Source organism: Monodon monoceros, unplaced genomic scaffold (genome assembly GCF_005190385.1).
Source record: "Monodon monoceros isolate NGI ecotype Baffin Bay Population unplaced genomic scaffold, NGI_Narwhal_1 Contig6082_ctg1, whole genome shotgun sequence".
Classification (NCBI taxonomy): domain Eukaryota; kingdom Metazoa; phylum Chordata; class Mammalia; order Artiodactyla; family Monodontidae; genus Monodon; species Monodon monoceros.
Genome location: NW_021701849.1, coordinates 8,842 through 23,787, shown reverse-complemented (window position 1 = coordinate 23,787; position 14,946 = coordinate 8,842). Strand labels below are relative to the sequence as shown.

At 51.9% G+C, this 14,946-nt stretch overlaps 1 protein-coding gene across 1 annotated transcript; it reads left to right on the top strand.

Moving 5' to 3' along the window:
- Positions 1 to 6: 6 nt before the first annotated feature.
- On the top strand, positions 7 to 4,702 carry LOC114890626. The gene is made up of 2 exons (XM_029214303.1): positions 7 to 2,463; positions 2,690 to 4,702. The coding sequence occupies exon 2, from the start codon at positions 2,984 to 2,986 to the stop codon at positions 4,184 to 4,186; it is 1,203 nt and encodes a 400-aa protein (XP_029070136.1). The 5' UTR covers positions 7 to 2,463; positions 2,690 to 2,983; the 3' UTR covers positions 4,187 to 4,702.
- Positions 4,703 to 14,946: the final 10,244 nt, after the last annotated feature.

The window sequence follows — 14,946 nt, the reverse complement described above, 5'->3', positions numbered from 1 at the left end:
GCTGCCAGCGTCGCCCCCTCCGCAGCCCATCCTCACTCAGCAGCCAAGGCGATCTTTGAACATTTACCATCGAGGTTCTGCTCCCACCTAGGATGCAGAAGCTAGTGAGATGGTCGCTCATGCGGTAACAGGACGACATCGAATAAACAGTGAAACCAGGTTTATTTAAAGCCTCTGAAGAGCTGAGGACTCAGTGTCCAACTGACCTAGATCCCTAGGCCAGAAGAGGCTGTTGGCCACTTTATCCTCATCCCAGACAGGTGGACAGAGAGGCCTGGGCATCCACGAGAGGAGAGGGACGCGAGGGAATCTGCCGAGATGTAGCGTCTGTGTGGGCTGGCCTGGGGAGTGGGAATACGGATGAGCCCCAGACAAATCTCCCCCACCCGCTGATTCCCCCACCCAGGACTTCTGCTGAGTGAGCAGTGTCTGGGAGCAGAGCGAGGCAAGAGATCTCCAGCCTTGGACGAGGCTTAGATCCCAAAGCCCCAGTGGAGGGGCCTGACCCCACCCAAACATTCAGACCCAGGAGCCAACGATCCTGCTACCCAGCCCAGCTCAACTCCTGGTGAAAACAATGAGCCCCTCATCCTCCCTGCCCAACAGAGGAGAGTGTGTGCCCACTTCATGGAAAATACACATGTATAATCTACTTCAGGCTCACTGTCTGTCTGTGCACAATGTCCAACATGCAATCAAAATCTCCTAGGCATGCAAATAAGCGAAAACCTTCACCCGTAATCAAGATTTTAAACTAGCAAATAGAATTAGACCCACAGGTGACCCAGATGTGGGAACTGAAAGCAATGCCAATCATGTCACCCCTCGGCTTAAGCTCTTTTCATGGCTTCTTTTGCCCTAAGGAAAACTTCCAGATCCTGTCCCTGTCAGGACAGGACAGAAACCCTGTCCCAGGGTTTCTCAGACTGTGCCCAATGGGCTGCCCGCTGACACATTCCTGCCCCGCTCCAGAGGGGTGAATGGGCATGACCTCTCTCACCTGCAATTCTTCCCAACGCTGCTTCCCCCACCCTAAATCTTTCCCACCTTCCCATCCCTCCAACTTCTGCTTATCATTCACACGAGCTCTCTTGTGTAACTGAGAAGACATCCCTGACCCCAGGGCTGGGTCATGGGGCATCTGGTACACCTGGCCTTTAACTGGATGGAGCAGGTCCATGGGAACCTGTCGTCATGTTTACCCATCTCACTGACCCCCGGCCTGCTCACCCCTGCGTTCCATGTGTGTAGAACAGGCTCCTTCAAGTTTTCTGTGGCAAAGGGCTGCTGCCTTTTAAATTTTTTCCAATGAATCATGGACCAATACCTTTGCAGAATACAATATGAACTAATTACTAGAAATCTGAGACAAACAGAAACCCAGATGTGCTGATTTTTTATTATTAGATTCAACAGACTGCTATAAAAATTTCCAATGCACACAATTTCCATACCTATTTCCTGTGCCCTGTGACCAGTGGTTCCCGGCCAGTACCACGTACAGACCCCACTTCCGGTAACTCTGGTCAAGCACGAGGAAAACCCTCAATAAACATTCATGGAATGAACGACTAGGAAAGTCCGGGGCATGAGACGGGTCCCAGGACCCAGTACTTCCTACCTGCCCCCGGGCTCTCCCTCCGGACTTTGGGGTGCTTTCCGCACAAGTGTGTTGACCTGGGCTTGGACGCTAGCAAGTCCCTCTCATCCTGCCTTGCACGCCAACCACTCCAACTCCAGCAGGAATGACTTTTTGATATTCAAACTTGGCCTTCACATGCCCTTGCTTAAAGCCCTTTGTTCTCAGGATAAAGTCACCAGCAGGGCCCAACCCCAGCCCCACTCTGGCCTCCTCTCCCGCCGCTTGGCCCCAGGTCCCCGCTGCAGGCACACGGAGCTCCCGTCCACTTTTCCGGGTCAGGCTCTCTTGAGACAGGGCACTCGTCATGCTGTTCCTCCTGCTTGGACGCTGTTCCCAGCTCTCTCTGCCTGGCTGGCACCATCTTATCTTTCACCCTGTCACAGAGCTGCCACTTCTGAGGGAGGCTCTCGCGGTCCAGCCTGGCCGGGCCGGGCCCCCTGTGTCCACATCGTTCTCAGTGCTCCCCACTCCCTGCGCCCAGTCACGCTGGCATGAACTGAGCTGTGAGCCAGTTTGGTTCCAGACCGTTGGCCCCACCAGGCACAGTGACCCGGCGGGCTCTGCGGAGCGCCAGCGGCCAGCGCGGCCTGGCAGGGAGCAGGCCGTTTGCATGTGCGCGTTGGGGGCCCACCGTGTGCCGGCACGGGCGCGGTCTCAGCAGCACTGGCGCTTCCCCAGGTCTGACCACCCTGCCCCCGCGGAGCCAGGACGAGAGCGGTGACGACTACTCAGAGCTGGAGGACACGGGCCGCCTGTGGCTCACCTTCGTGGCCCTCTTCCTTGTCACTCTGCTCTACAGTGGCTTCGTCACCTTCATCAAGGTAGGGTGGCCCAGGCAGCCGGCACCCCGTGAGCAGGGAGCCCGGCAGGGCGGCTCCCCTCCCTCCACCCACAGCCCTAGCATAGGACAGGCATTTGGACCTGCGCTCGTGGGGGTCAAGGAGGTGGGGTCCCTGACTCAGCGGGGCAGGGGGGCCCTGACCTGGGGGCCTGCACCCTGTCTTCTGGGACCCCGCCGCCTTCCTGACCCTGGGGCTCTTGCTGCAGGTGAAGTAGTCCCAGAGAGCTGGTGCCAGCACTGCAGCGGGGGAAGCTTGGCCTCCACGCCGCCCACTGCTGCCAGAGGGCAGGACTCCACCCTGTGCACAGAGGCCTCCAGCCCCACCCCTGACCCCACTCACCCTCCTCTGCCCAAGGCAGAGCCCAGCCCCCGACACAGAGAGGAGGGCATCATGGTACAGGGAGGTGGGTGGCTCCCCCAGCTGGCCCTGAGCCAGCGGTCCTGACTGTGGCCCCCTTACCTTCCCGCCCACCGTCCAGCCCCATAAACAGCTTTGGCTCATGTCACCTGCCTCCTGTTTCTGTGTCCCAGCCTTTCGGGTCTCCCCAGGTCAGAGAACCCAGAAGGCTGCGGGCAAACATCCGAGGACGGGGGTCGGCAGGGTCAGGGCATGCATCGAGGAGCTGCCGCGACAAGGAAGCTGGGAGAGCTCCCTGCACCAAAAGCCCTGCTGCCCACACCAGACATGTGCCCATCCACACAGGCAGGCACACATGCACACATGCATGTGCACATGCAGGCACTCCTCACACACAGGAGCATGTGTGCGCCTACACATGCAGTGCACACGTGGGTCCGCACCCTGCAAGCACAAGCACACGCACGTGTGCAAACACATGCAAAAGCAAGGGCATATGCACGTGGGCACACGTGTGCGGGTCTGCAGCCACGCACACACACGGATTCACACACACACACACAGGCACACGTGTGCTCATGCAGCGCACACACGCACACGCACAGGAGACAGCACTGAGTGGTGGTGGCGGGAGCAGCTGGGCGCACAGAGCCGCCCTCGCCATCTGCACGGCTCGGGCAGCCCCCGAGCCCTCCACGCATCCACCCCTCCGTCAGACGCGGCGACAGCACCCCTCACGCAGGGCGGGCTGGGGAGTAGACAAAGTGATGCCTCACAGGGCTTGGAGAAGACGCTGGTCCTGGCCAGCACCTGGTCACTCCCCGCCACTGCCCGGAGTCCCCGCGGCAGGCCAGGGAGTGGACCTGGCCCCGATCAGCCGCAGGCTTTCTCGCCCCGCCAGGAGGGGCGGCCAGTGTGGCGGACACCTGCCCGGGTGCCAGCCTCGGGCATCCTCCCTGCTTCCCCACCCGCGGACCAGGGCGGGGGTGCGGGGTCGGCGCCGAGGCCATGCCCTCCCTGGCCGGTCTGCGTGTCAGGCGTCATGCTCTCGCCCCCCTCGCTGGCTCCTGGACGCCACGCTGCCGGCTTCCCCTTGTCACTGGTTGTGCCCTGCAGCCCCCAACCCAGCCTGTGGCCCAACAGCATTTGTCCACGGCTGGCATTCCTCTCTTGTCCCCAAATGTGGACCTCATTCCACATGTTGGCGCTGGAAGTCAACAACACATCTCACCCTCAACACACCCGCCACCGAACATCTGGCTGGCGGGCTGGACACGGTCCTGGAGACGTCCTGATCCCTGAAGCCTGTGAGTGGGGACTGTGCAGATTACGCCCGGGACCCTGAGATGCGCAAGGGTCCTCGCCTCTCAGCGCAGCGTCATCACCAGGTCCTCACAAGGGGGAGGCATGGGGGACCTGGCACAAAGAGGAAGGGCCTGTGACACAGAGGCAGGGCTGGCTACCCTGCCGGCTTCGAAGACGGAGGACAGGGCCACGGGCCAAGGGATGCCGCTCGGGCGGCTGGAAAAGGCCAGGAGCAGGCCCTCCCCGTGCAGCCCTGCCCTCACTTGCTCGAGGCCCAGTGAGACTGTTTCAGACGTCTGGCCTGCAGACCGTGAGCAGACACATGTTTGTGGTAATTTGCTGCAGCCGCAGGAACTAAGACACCAACAGTCCCTCCAGACCAGCCCATCCCCAGCATCCTCCCCGTCCCAGCCAAGGGTGCCCCGCCCTGCCAGCAGCTTGGGTGCAAACTCTGGGAATTGACTCCCTTCTTTCTCTGCAGCCTGTCCCAATCGAGCAGCAGACCTGTGCTCTGCCTGCCATATCCATCCAGGAAGCCTCATTTCCCACACTGGCCGGCCCGCCACCTTGGCCAGGGCAGTCGCCATGCCTGCAGGGTCCTTGGTGGCATTCTCTGCACCCCCCTTGCCTTCTGCAGACCCCTCAGCCCAGCAGCGAGGGCAGCCCTGTCTCGAGATCTTGGATGAGGCCTCAGCTGGTCCACAGCCCGAAAGGGCCTCACATTTGATCAGAAATTCACCTGCAGGTCCTGGGGTCCTCGTGGTGGCCCCGCCCTGCCCCAGCCTCCCGTCCCTCCACCCCACCTGCTCCCTCCTCCGGGCAGGGCCTCCCCACTGGCTGTCCCCTCGAAGAGACCTCTTCCCAGGCTCTGGAGGGTCCCTCCCTCACCCCCTTCAAGTCTTTGCATGAAGCCCACCCCATCTGCCCTAATGAGAACGGCACCACACCCATCCCCCTTCCCTGCCGAGGTCTCTTCTTTGGCCCTTCTGGCACGTTCTACGGCTCACATACTCATGGCACTAGCTGGTTGTTTCTTTGTCCTCACCCAGAAAGTTAACCCCAGAGCACAGGGTTTTTCCCTTGCTCCCTGAACAAAGCCCGTGTGCAGGAGGTGCCGACAAACATTCACTGAGGGGATGGAGACCGGGGCTGCCCCTGGCACAGAGCAAGTCCCAAGGTCACAGGTGGACCGGATGGAGCGGCCCCAAAGTAACTTCCCTTCTGAGATCGACCCCTCGCCCCCTCTCTCCCACCTCAGTAAGTGACCACCTGCCAAGTGGCCTCCAAAAGACACCTCAGGGTCATCTCCAGACGACTCCCACTCACCCGCTCCCCGGCCCGCAGCCAGGGCGGTCTTTCAAAACTCACATCTGTCCTGGCAGCCCCAGCCCAAACCCAGTGATGGGCTCCTGTCACACCAAGAATGAAATCAAAACTTCCACGCCTCACCCGGCTGACCCAGACCGGCCAAGCTGCCCTGCCCCACGCCCGTGTCCCACTTTCACGGCACCTCCCCACCTCTGGGGCCCATGGTGCTGCCTATCTCCAGCCTGGACAGCCCGGATGGTACAGCCCCGGCGTGCACAGCAGCTAAACAATGTGTGAAGGAAGGGAGGGGCAGTCTGGCTGGTGGGGTGAGAGGCCTCAGAGCCTCCAAGGAGGGCACGCACGTGGGCCCCCAGCCGACCTCTCCACGGAAGGCCCCTGTGTGGCCACAGCATCTCCCGGCTGCCCCCAGACCCGCGCTCCAGGCTCCCCGCCCTGCCCTGGGGTTTGCGCCGTGGGACCCACCCGCAGGCCCTGGGAGGCCAGAAGGGCTGTCAGGCACCAAAGCCTACAACCGTGATCCCCTGAGCATGGTGAGTGCTGATCTGGGCCAGGGGGTCTGTACTTGACCTTCCTTCTGTCCAGGAAACACTTTCACGAAAAGCCCCAAAATAAGGCATGAAGTGTGCTGTCACCCACAGACGTCCCTGCACCCCGCCTAGCGGCCGAGCTCCCCTGACCGCAGCCAGCCCTCAGCCCTCGGCGCCTGCCAGGTGGACTCCACACACTTTCACCCAGTTCTTCAACAGAAAAACCCAGCGAGCCGCCTGTCCGCAGACTTCCCCTTTTTATCTTAAATAACCATGGGTCCACCTCTGCCACTACAGAGGCCTCTCTGCAGGAGGCATGTGACAGCCCTGGGGCCCCGGGCTCGGCCATTTCCCCCGACAAGGCTGTGTTTGTGGCCTTCCTGGCACCGCAGCCCTGGCCGCCGCTCAGCCCTGCGACATGCAGCTGAGGGCCGTTTCCCCCCCTTGCTCCGCAGCTCACCCGAGTCCCCGCAGCCCCACCTGCCTGGACACCCTCCTCCCAGGACAGAAACATCTGTTTCCAGCTGTGGTAACAAACAGCACACATCCGCCCTCCCATACTTAAATCAAGGCCTGAAAATCCTTGCCCCGTGGTGTGGGATTCACTTCCCAGACCCTGTCTGGGGGCCCACTGCCCGCCCCTCCCTTTGTGCTTGGGGGAAAGGGTCTCAGCCATTCCTGCTCCCCAAGGCTTGGGAATGAAGCCTCCCCAGACCTGGGCAAAAACCAGGCTGTGCTCTCCAGCCACGGCCCGTGTCTGTTCCTGGCCCACAGCGGGCCCATGTTTGTTGAGTTTATTCTAGAAGACATATGACCAGGCCAAGACCTCAAAAGAGTTGGGAGATGGAAAGAGCAAAGAGACAGGACACCTGCTCTCACCGTCAGGACAAAAGCAAAGTCAGGACCAGCATTTGATGCAAATCAAAACTCAGACCAGAGGAAATTATGGGAAATTATTTATGCTCTGTCAGGGTGAATAGGTGTTTTCTCAGAATGGCACCACAGCCAGGAGCTTTAAAAATAATATTGATAGATTTGCCTACAGAAAGAAAAGCTTTTAATCTATGAGGATAAAATCACAATAAACAAAGTTAAATACTATGGGAGAGAGAGCGGCTGAAGTATATAACGTGCAAAAGAGTCTGTATCAGTCAGGGTTCTTCAGAGAATAAATATACGAGATAGAGAGATGAACGTACATGCGTATATTGATATACAGATAACGGGGGAGAGAGAGTCTAGGGAATTGGGTCCTGTGATTGTTAAGATTTGGAGAGTCCAAAATCTGTAGGGCGGGCCAGCAGCCCAGAGACCCAGGGAAGAGTTGATGCCACAGTTTGAGTCCAGAGGCAAATTCCCTCTTCCTCAGGGAACCTCGAGCTTTTTCTCTTAAGGCCTTCACCTGATTAGATGAAGCCCACCCACATAGGACAATCTGCTTTATGCAACATCTACCGATTTAAATGTTAATCCCATTTTTCAAATACCTTCACCGTTTGGACTAGTGTTTGACCAAACACCTGGGTCCTGTGGCCGAGTCAAGTTAATCCATAAAATTAATCATCACAGAGTCCAACTAAATGAATGTTGAAAAAAACGTGAATGGGACAAACTTCAAGGAAAAGTTTTCAGCAGAAGGTGAGGAGGGGAAGATCATTTCCAGCGAGTTGTAAACAACAAATAACCAATAAAACACAAGGAAATTGTCAAAAGTCACAGGTAATCAAAGAAAAGCGACTATCAACAGCAGAGCGTCCATCAGGTGGCAGCTATTCAAGCCGACCCACTGCGTGCCACACAGGTGTTAAGGTGGAGACGCACACTGTGTGACTGCACGTGGCACCACTGTCCTGATGGGGGACGAACGATATAATTAGAAACTGACCAACGCCCTATGAAGGGCAAGGTAGCCAGGCAAGGACGGGCACCTCAGTGCCTGGCGTGGTCTTAGAGGATGCACAGTCTGCATGGGGTTGGGGAGGTGCATCCTCGCAGAAGGAGCAGAAGGTAAAAAGTTCCAGGGGCAGAAATGGCTTGGCAAGTTCAAGGAGCAGTGGGAAGGCCAGCGGGGCTGCATGAGCAGATGGAAGTCTGGGGAGAAGGAGGTCAGGAGACAGAGCAGGGCTGACCTCAGGGGCCATGCCAGCCCTGTTTGAGCTCCGGGCTTTATTCTGGGTCGATTGGAAGCCCCAGGAGGCATCTGGAGGGGGGGCGGTGCTTTTCAATCTTGCACTGGACAGCAGGCTGTGCAGGAGGGAGGGTGGAAGCCAAGAGGTCCTGAAGGGAGGGGGTGTGCACCGAGAGAAGCACTCAGATCACACACGTGTCTAGAGAAGGCTGAGGGCCTGTGGAGATAGAGTGGCCTCAGGGCCTCCTGCATCACGGCATTGATGCAACAAGGACTTAGGGGCTTGAGAAGCACTCAGAGGTGGAGGACCCAACTGGGGACCAGCACGTGGCAGGGTCGGCGCCCAGGACTGGCGGGGACACCACGAGGGGTGCCGTGTGGAGGGAGAGCTGCACTGCATCCCTGCTCCCGAAGGGTCTGGGCAGAGGCTGAGGGGATCCAGGTGGCCTCCCAAGAGCAGTCTCAATGGCGAGGTGGCAGGGACCTGGCTAGACTGGGCTCCAGACCTAAGAGCAGGGTCCACCAGCGCGGTCCTGCCAGCCCCACTCTCACCAAACACATAGCCGACCTGTAAATCTCAACACCTGTTGGGCCACAGGTAAACTGCAAAATATTAAAGGCACAGTGTCAAGTTCTCTGACAGCACTGCAAATGAGAAAGACATCCAGGACAAAAGGATAATTGAACTCCACATGTCTCATGGGTCAAATCAGAAGAGAAATGCATGGCCTTAAATGTTTGGAAAGGAGAAAGCACTGAATTAATAAAGAGTCCAAGTTTTAAAGTTGGGAAAAGAGCAGCAAAGTAAACACAAAGAAAGAAGGAAGTAAATAATAAACATATAAACAAAAAAATCAATGAAATATAAGAAGTGAAGCAACAAAGATGGACAACAAATCCAAAATTGTTTCTTAAAAGGGACAGACCTCTGAGGAAACTAGACAAGAATAAAAGAGAGATGGCAAAAAACAAAAATTAAAATATATGTAATAGGGCTTCCCTGGTGGCGCAGTGGTTGAGAGTCCGCCTGCCGATGCAGGGGACACGGGTTCGTGCCCCGGTCCGGGAAGATCCCACATGCCACGGAGCGGCTGGGCCCGTAAGCCATGGCTGCTGAGCCTGCGTGTCCGGAGCCTGTGCTCCACAACGGAAGAGGCCACAACAGTGAGAGGCCCACGTAACACAAAAAAAAAAAAAAAAATTGTAATAAAAAGAGAGACTGGGACTTGCTGGTGGTGCATGGTTAAGAATACGCCTGCCAATGCAGGGGACACAGGTTCAAGCCATGGAAGATCCCACATGCCGTGGGGCAACTAAGCCCGTGTACCACAACTACTGAGCCTGTACTCTAGAGCCAGCGAGCAACAACTACTGAGCCCACGCGCCATAACTACTGGAGCCCGCGTGCCCTAGAGCCCACGTGTAGCAACTACTAAGCCCGTGTGCTGCAACTACTGAAGCCCACGCACCTAGAGCCCGTGCTCTGCAACAAGAGAAGCCACCGCAACGAGAAGCCCATGCACTGCAACGATGAGTAACCACTGCTCGCCGCAACTAGAGAAAGCCTGCGTGCAGCAATGAAGACCCAACACAGCCAAAAATAAATTTAATTTTTTTAAATCTATTAAAAAAGAGGGATTAAAATTAGTTATTGATAAAAAAAGTAGTAAGAGGATATAATAAATAAATATATTGCACTAATATTTAGATAAAATTTTTAAATCCTAGAAAAGTATCTTATCAAAAATGACTCAACAGAAAAGCTCAATAGTACTATATTAATTAAATAAGTTGAAGTAGTTTAAAATCTTTTCAAATAAAAATACCAGGGCCATGTTTCTTCAAATTTTATAGAAACTCGCAAAAAGTGAAAAAGCAGGAATAATGCCCAATTCATTCTACAAGTCAATGTAACCTTAATCCAGAGCCAGACAAGGATAGCATGGGAAAGAAAGTTGCGGGACAGTCTCATTCATGAAACAGATACAAATATTCCAAAGAAAATATTAGCAAATAATTTTGCTCCTTATAAAAAACAGATAATTCACCATGACCCAGTCAGGTTTATCTCAAAAAGACAAGGATAGTTTAACATTACAAAATCTATCACTGTCATTCAAAGCACTAACATATTAAAGGAGAGAAAATTTAAGATCATCTCAAAAGTACAGAAAAAAAAAGTTGAAAGAATTTAACACTCTTTTATGATATAAAACTTTTGGCAAATTAAAAATGCAATGGAATTCTTTGGCCTGACAAGGTTTATCTACCAAAAACCTTTAAATATTTTTTCTTAAAGAGAATTTGTTGGAAGCAACGTTGTACTAGAGGTCTTGGTGGATTCAGCAACACCAAAAATATGTTAAAGCATGATAACTTTCTAAGTAGAAAAAAATGCAGAATATACAAAACTAATAACTATTAAAAATAACAGGAGAGCTTCAAGATGGCGGAAGAGTAAGACGTGGAGATCACCTTCCTCCCCACAGATAACACCAGAAATACATCTACACGTGGAACAACTCCTACAGAACACCTACTGAACGCTGGCAGAAGACCTCAGACCTCCCAAAAGGCAAGAAACTCTCCACGTACCTGGGTAGGACAAAAGAAAAAAGAATAAACAGAGACAAAAGAATAAGGACGGGCCCTGCACCAGCGGGAGGGAGCCGTGAAGGAGGAAAGGTTTCCACACACTAGGAAGCCCCTTCGCGGGCGGGGACTGCGGGTGGCAGAGGGGGGAAGCTTCGGAGCCGCGGAGGAGAGCACAGCCCCAGGGGTGCGGAGGGCAAAGCGGGGAGATTCCTGCACAGGATCGGTGCCGACCGGCACTCACCAGCCCGAGAGGCTTGTCTGCTCACCTGCTGGGGCGGGCGGGGCTGGGAGCGGAGGCTCGGGCTTTGGTCGGGGCGCAGGGAGAGGACGGGGGTTGGCGGCGTGAGCACAGCCTGCAGGGGGTTAGTGCACCACGGCTGGCCGGGAGGGAGTCCGGGGAAAAGTCTGGACCTGCCGAAGAGGCAAGTGACTTTTTCTTCTCTCTTTGTTTCCTGGTGCACGAGGAGAGGGGATTAAGAGCGCTGCTTAAAGGAGCTCCGGAGACGGGCGCGAGCCGCGGCTAACAGCGCGGACCCAAGAGACGGGCATGAGACGCTAAGGCTGCTGCTGCCGCCACCAAGAAGCCTGTGTGCGAGAACAGGTCACTATCCACACCCCCCTTCCGGGGAGCCTGTGCAGCCCGCCGCTGCCAGGGTCCTGGGATCCAGGGACAACTTCCCCAGGAGAATGCACGGCGTGCCTCAGGCTGGTGCAACGTCACGCCGGCCTCTGCCGCCACAGGCCAGCCCCGCATCTGCACCCCTCCCTCCCCCCGGCCTGAGTGAGCCAGAGCCCCCCAAATCAGCGGCTCCTTTAACCCCGTCCTGTTTGAGCGAAGAACAGACGCCCTCCGGCGACCTACACGCAGAGGCAGGGCCACATCCAAAACTGAACGCTAGGAGCTGTGCAAAGAAGAGAAAGGGAAATTTCTCCCAGCAGCCTCAGGAGCAGCGGATTAAAGCTCCACAATCAACTTGATGTACCTGCATCTGTGGAATACATGAATAGACAATGGATCATCCCAAATTGAGGAGGTGGATTTTGGGAGCAACGATATATTTTTTTTTCCCTTTTCCTCTTTTTGTGAATGTGTATGTGTATGCTTCTGTCTGTGATTTTGTCTGTATAGCTTTGCTTTCACCATTTGCCCTAGGGTTCTGTCTGTCCGTTTTTTGTTTTTATTTAAACAATTTTTTTCTTAAGAATTATTTTTTATTTTACTAACTTCATTTTATTTTATTTTATCTTCTTCTTTCTTTCTTTTTTCCTCCCTTTCATTCTGAGCCGTGTGGAGGACAGGCTCTTGGTGCTCCAACCAGGAGTCAGTGCTGTGCCTCTGAGGTGGGAGAGCCAACTTCAGGACACTGGTCCACAAGAGACCTCCCAGCTCCACATAATATCAAAGGGTGAAAATCCCCCAGAGATCTCCATCTCAATGCCAAGACCCAGCTCCACTCAACGACCAGCAAGCTACAGTGCTGGACACTCTACGCCAAACAACTAGCAACACAGGAACACAACCCCACCCATTAGCACAGAGGCTGCCTAAAATCATAAGAAGTCCACAGACACCCCAAAACACACCACCAGACGTGGACCTGCCCACCAGAAAGACAAGATCCAGCCTCATTCACCAGAACACAGGCACTAGTCCCCTCCACCAGGAAGCCTACAAACCCACTGAACTAACCTTAGCCACTGGGGACAGACACCAAAAATAATGGGAACTACGAACCTGCACCCTGCAAAAAGTAGACCCCAAACACAGTAAGTTAACCAAAATGAGAAGACAGAGAAACACACATCAGATGAAGGAGTGAGATAAAAACCCACCAGACCTAACAAATGAAGAGGAAATAGGCAGTCTACCTGAAAAAGAATTCAGAATAATGATAGTAAAGATGATCCAAAATCTTGGAAATAGAATAGAGAAAATGCAAGAAACATTTAACAAGGACCTAGAAGAACTAAAGAGCAAATAAACAGTGATGAACGACACAATAAATGAAATTTAAAATTCTCTAAAAGGGAACAATAGCAAAATAACTGCAGCAGAAGAACCGATAAGTGACCTGGAAGATAAAATAGTGGAAATAACAACTGCAGAGCAGTATAAAGGAAAAAGATTGAAAAGAATTGAGGACAGTCACAGAGACTTCTGGGACAACATTAAATGCAACAACATTCGAATTATAGGGGTCCCAGAAGAAGAAAAGAAAAAGAAAGGGACTGAGAAAATATTTGAAGAGATTATAGTTGAAAACTTCCCTAATATGGGAAAGGAAATAGTCAATCAAGTCCAGGAAGCACAGAGAGAGTCCCATACAGGATAAATCCAAGGAGAAATATGCCAAGACACATATTAATCAAACTATCAAAAATTAAAGACAAAGAACAAATATTAAAAGCAGCAAAGGAAAAACAACAAATAACACATAAGGGAATCCCCATACGGTTAACAACTGATCTTTCAGCAGAAACTCTGCAAGCCAGAATGGAGTGGCAGAACATATTTAAAGTGATGAAGGAGAAAAACCTACAACCAAGATTACTCTACCCAGCAAGGATCTCATTCAGATTTGATGGAGAAAGTAAAACCTTTACAGACAAGCAAAAGCTAAGAGAATTCAGCACCACCAAAGCAGCTTTACAACAAATGCTAAAGGAACTTCTCTAGGCAGGAAACACAAGAGAAGGAAAAGACCTAAAATGATAAACCCAAAACAATTAAGAAAATGGTAATAGGAACATACATATCGATAATTACCTTAAATGTAAATGTTTTAAATGCTTCAACCAAAAGACATAGATTGGCTGAATGGATACAAAAACAAAACCTGTATATATGCTGTCTACAAGAGACCCACTTCAGACCTAGGGACACATACAGACTGAAAGTGAGGGAATGGAAAAAGATATTCCATGCAAATGGAAATCGAAAGAAAGCTGGAGTAGCAATTCTCATATCAGACAAGGTAGACTTTAAAACAAAGACTATTAGAAGAGACAAAGAAGGACACTACATAATGATCCAGGGATCGATCCAAGAAGAAGATATAACAATTGTAAATATTTATGCACCCAACATAGGAGCACCTCAATACATAGCAAATTCTAACAGCCATAAAAGGGGATATCGACAGTAACAGATTCATAGTAGGGGACTTTAACACCCCACTTTCACCAATGGACAGATCATCCAGAATGAAAATAAATAAGGAAACACAAGCTTTAAATGATACATTAAACAAGATGGACTTAATTGGTATTTATAGGACATTCCATCCAAAAACAACAGAATACACATTTTTCTCAAGTGCTCATGGAACATTCTCTGGGATAGATCATATGCTGGGTCACAAATCAAGCCTTGGTAAATTTAGGAAAATTGAAATCATATCAAGTATCTTTTCTGACCACAACGCTATGAGACTAGATATCAATTACAGGAAAAATCTGTAAGAAATACAAACACATGGAGGCTAAACAACACACTACTTAATAACCAAGAGATCACTGAAGAAATCAAAGAGGAAATCAAAAAATACCTAGAAACAAATGACAATTAAAACAGGATGACCCAAAACCAATGGGATGCAGCAAAAGCAGTTCTAAGAGGGAAGCTCTAGCAATACAATCCTACCTTAAGAAACAAGAAATATCTCAAATAAACAACCTAACCTTACAGCTAAAGCAATTAGAGAAAGAAGAACAAAAAAACCCCAAATTTAGCAGAAGGAAAGAAATCATAAAGATCAGATCAGAAATAAATGAAAAAGAAATGAAGGAAACAATAGCAAAGATCAGTAAAACTAAAAGCTGGTACTTGGAGAAGATAAACAAAGTTGATAAACCATTAGCCAGACTTATCAAGGAAAAAAGGGAGAAGACTCAAATCAATAGAATTAGAAATGAAAAAGGAGAAGTAACAACTGACACTGCAGAAATACAAAGGATCAGGAGAGATTACTACAAGCAACTGTATGCCAATAAAATGGACAACCTGGAAGAAACGGACAAATTCTTAGAAAAGCACAACCTTGCTAGACTGAACCAGGAAGAAACAGAAAATATAAGCAGACCAATCGCAAGCATTGAAATTGAGACTGTGATTAAAAACCTTCCAACAAACAAAAGCCCAGGACCAGATGGCTTCACAGGTTAATTCTATCAAACATTTAGAGAAGAGCTAACACCTATCCTTCTCAAACTCTTCCAAAA

What these genes read in the sequence shown, in the direction of transcription:
- LOC114890626 (XM_029214303.1), top strand. Translation starts at nt 2,984, where the DNA reads ATGTCACCTGCCTCCTGTTTCTGTGTCCCAGCCTTTCGGGTCTCCCCA.